Raw genomic sequence first — 3,948 nt, forward strand, 5'->3', positions numbered from 1 at the left:
TTTCTGAAACCTCCCCCATCGCCCCTCTCGCCCCGACAGGCTGAGGAATCACGTCCACGTTTCGCTCCAGATCCTCCGTCTTCCAGGGGACAGGGAAGGGAAATGGCTGTGATGGAGCCAGCTCAGGTAGGGGATTTTCAGGGAGCTGCAGGGAGTTTGTTGTGGAGAGTGAGGGGTAGGAAGCACCCAGGGGGAGGCAGGGATGGGACAGGGTGTGATAAATCTGCTGGGACATGTTCAGTTTGGAGCCTGATTTTCTGAACAGAACCATTTGCAGATGCTGGAAACATCCCCCCATTTCTGAACCAGGAAACACGTCCCCTGGCAGGGCTGGGGAAACTGACCAGACTCCCAGTGCTGGACCCTGAACCCACTGGCCAGAGGCTGCTGTGAAATACGCAGGGAAGCTGTTGGGATTCCTGTCCCTGTCCCAGGCTCAGAGCTCTGCTTCCCGCATCAGCCTGTGGCTGGCAGGCGTGTGGGAAATGAGAAGACCCTGCCCTGCTCCGTGTGCTGGGGGGACAAGGAGCTCTCACCTTCTCCCACCCCCTGAAGCCTCCTGGCTGCTCTGAGCAAGGTGGGGGTGGGATTCTGCTTTTCTGGGCCTCCTCTGCCATGAATAGTGGGACTGTGGCTGGGGCAGCAGGTGCTGAGTGGGGAACTCTTGTTGTTTCAGATGCCGGTGACCTTCGAGGAGGTGGCTGTGTATTTCACCCAGGGGCAGGGGGCTCTGCTGGACCCCGCTCAGAGAGCCCTCTACAGGGACGTCATGCAGGAGAACTACGAGACAGTGACCTCGCTGGGTAAGCGATACCCGTCCCCTTGATTATTAGAAGCTGTGGGATCTGCATATCTGACTCTAGTCAGATTTTTCCCTGGTGAGTTAGTTTGGAGTGGGAGGGTCGCATAATTCACAGCTCCAGTGTGAGAGACCCTTTATCTCCACACCCCGTTCTAGCGAACAGGGGATACAGAAACCTTATGGACAGGCTAATTCATCCCCATCTCTCCAACTTTCAAGGGGCCAGGAGCAGGGTATTGCCCTGTCTGTATTATTTCTCCTTCACACACCATTCACCTTCCTTCCTGGGACTAGCTCCACCCATGGGGAGGGCTCTCCATTCTGCAGGCTTGGAAATAGGCAGGTGTTTAACACCCGAGCTGAGCTGTGCGTGTGTTGGTGGGTCCACAGAGAGCATCTACCCTGAGACCTCCTAGTGAGGGAGTGACAACAAATCTGCGACCTCAGATGTCTGCTGCTCCCAAGGGGTCTGAGTTACCACAGTTCCATGTAGGGTCAGGTTAAACTCAGGGAATGTTCCACGTAACAAATACTCTACCAAGACGCCATGAGCCCTGACCTTGCCTAATTTCACTGCTCAGCAGGATTCCCCGTTCCCAAACCTGACCTGATCGCCCTGCTGGAAAGAGGGGAAGAGCCGTGGGTCCCGGATCTACAAGCCACCGAGGAAAGGAAGAGCCCGAGAGGCACCCGCACAGGTGAGGAACGAGGGAAACAGATAAACATCTGGCAAGTGAAGGAAAAAGCTGGGAGTACCAAAAGCTTTCTGTGACTAAGAGCCCTCAGTTCTGCCCCATCTCACCTAGGTCAGAGCTGCAGTCAGCAGGTGTTGTAGCATCAAAACAAAGATCAGTCACAGCTTCCCACCCATCCCGTTAGCTATCGGGAATTTCCTACCTCATTTTCCTTCCCTGGGAGTGTTGGGGTGGGATGTGGAGGCAGAATCCAATGTCTCCAGCTCCCCAACAGTCACTGTGTTGTGTTTTCCCTCTTTGCTATTCCCCTTTCTGTCCTTTCTCCCCGGCACAGGCAGTGACTCCTGTCTGGATTCTCTCTCCCAGCAGGTGATAGGACAGTGAGTGAGAACAAGGAGGAGAATCAGCAGCAGGAAGGTCCTGAGCAAGTGGAACTGCAGGAGAGGTTTATGAGAAGAACAGAAGGGAATTTTTCCCAGCACTTGGAGCAGGGAAATGCCTGGGGAGATCGACACAGATCAGAGATGCAGCTGGGAAACCATCCCGGGAAGAAACTGAACAAATCAATTCAACGTGGCAGAGGATGCAAGGATCCCAAGGAAACCACAGTCCGGCAGACAAGTCACAATGAAGAGAAACCCTGCAAATGCCTTGACTGTGGGAAAAGATTCCGTTTCAGTGGAAACCTTCTTACACATCAGAAAACCAACACAGGAGAGAAGCCTTATAAATGCTTGGACTCTGGAAAAATCTTAATTCAGAAGTCACAATTTATTATACACCAGAGAGTGCACACAGGAGAGAGACCTTTTAAATGCTGTGAGTGTGGGAACAGTTTTAGTCAGAGTGCAACGCTTATTACACATCAGCGAACCCACACAGGAGAGAGACCTTATAAATGCCTTGAGTGTGGGAAAGGTTTTAGTCAGAGTGCAACACTTATTGCACATGAGAGAACCCACACTGGAGAGAGACCCTATGAATGCCATGAGTGTGGGAAAAGTTTTAGTCAGAGCTCAGCACTTCTAACTCATGAGAGGACCCACACAGGAGAGAGACCCTATAAATGCCATGAGTGTGGGAAAGGTTTTATCGCAAGTTCAGCCCTTACTAATCATAGGAGAATCCACACAGGAGAAAAACCCTATAAATGCCCTGAGTGTGGGACAAGTTTCAATTTGAAATCAACCCTTACTACACATCAGAAAACCCACACAGGAGAGAAACCGCATGAATGCTTGGACTGTGGGAAAACTTTCCGTTTCAAATCAAACCTTAAAGCACATGAGAAAACCCACACAGGAGAGAAACCCCATAAATGCTTGGACTGTGGGAAAACGTTCTGTCTGCGCTCATACCTTATTAAACATGGGAGAATCCACACGGGAGAGAGACCTTATAAATGCCTTGAGTGTGCGGAAAGCTTCAGTAGGAGCTCAGCGCTCACCAATCATCAGAGAATACACAGGGAGGAGAGAACCCAGAAATAGCTTGACAGGAAAAGGTTCAATTTACTTTACACATCTGTGACCCACACAACAGAGACACCTTGATGTGGGGGAAGGTTCATTTGGGATCAGGCATCCGCACAGGGAAGAAACCTCTGAGTTGTTCTCAATGTGGAAAATGCTCCAAGTGGAGCTAACACCATACTGGACATCAGAGACTCCTCCATGCACGGGGGAAATTCTCTCAGGGCCCTGACTGGGGCTGGCTGTGGCGACAAACCCATTTCCTCGTTCCCACACACATCAGGGGCATTTGGCTCCCAAGGATCCAGCTGCGCATCGCTGGGGCGATGATCCAGCAGCAGCTGAGCATCAACTGGTCTGGGATCCTCTGGCTCTGCCTGGTCTCCACAAACCCCAGGCAGAGGAGAAGCCTTGATCAGCCCCTCCTCCCTGCTGCAGCCCTGGCTGCTGAGCTGATGAGCCACAGGTGGGGAAAAGGAGAGAGAGAAACTCCTCCAGCCGCTCCCTCTGCCTGGCTGAAGGTCCCCCCTCTCCCTTCCCCTCCTAGCTGGGATCCCCCTGCCATGGAGATGAGGAGAAAGACACTTGGGCCAGGCCCCACCTTCACTCTAGACCAGGGGTAGGCAACCTATGGCACATGTGCCGAAGGCGGCACGTGAGCTGATTTTCAGTGGCACTCACACTGCTCGGGTCCTGGCCACTGATCCTGGGGGCTCTGCATTTTAATTTAATTTAAAAAGAAGTTTCTTGAACATTTAAAAAACCTTATTTCCTTTACATACAACAATAGTTTAGTTATATATTATAGACTTATAGAAAGACATCCTCTAAAAACGTTAAAATGTATGACTGGCACACAGACCCTTAAATTAAAGTGAATAAATGAAGACTTGGCACAGCACTTCTGAAACGTTGCCGACCCCTGCTCTAGACCCCTGTCCCCACCCCCACATCTTCCACCAGCCCCTGGACTGGGCTC

The 3,948-nt window shown here is 51.7% G+C and overlaps 1 protein-coding gene across 5 annotated transcripts; it reads left to right on the forward strand.

Annotated features, from left to right (window-relative positions):
• Nucleotides 1-749: 749 nt before the first annotated feature.
• Nucleotides 750-3,697, forward strand: LOC123345268 (zinc finger protein 239-like). Of its 5 annotated transcripts, none has more exons than XM_044982018.1 (3): nt 750-803; nt 1,384-1,500; nt 1,864-3,697. In XM_044982018.1, exons 1-3 carry the CDS (start codon nt 770-772, stop codon nt 2,985-2,987), a joined length of 1,275 nt encoding a protein of 424 aa, XP_044837953.1. In that variant the 5' UTR covers nt 750-769; the 3' UTR covers nt 2,988-3,697. The 5 variants fall into 5 exon arrangements, with proteins under 5 accessions (XP_044837953.1, XP_044837954.1, XP_044837955.1 ...); XM_044982019.1 differs by having other exon boundaries at nt 1,867-3,697; XM_044982020.1 differs by having other exon boundaries at nt 751-803; nt 1,387-1,500.
• Nucleotides 3,698-3,948: the final 251 nt, after the last annotated feature.

This window comes from Mauremys mutica, chromosome 12, assembly GCF_020497125.1.
Source record: "Mauremys mutica isolate MM-2020 ecotype Southern chromosome 12, ASM2049712v1, whole genome shotgun sequence".
NCBI classification, from domain to species: Eukaryota; Metazoa; Chordata; order Testudines; family Geoemydidae; genus Mauremys; species Mauremys mutica.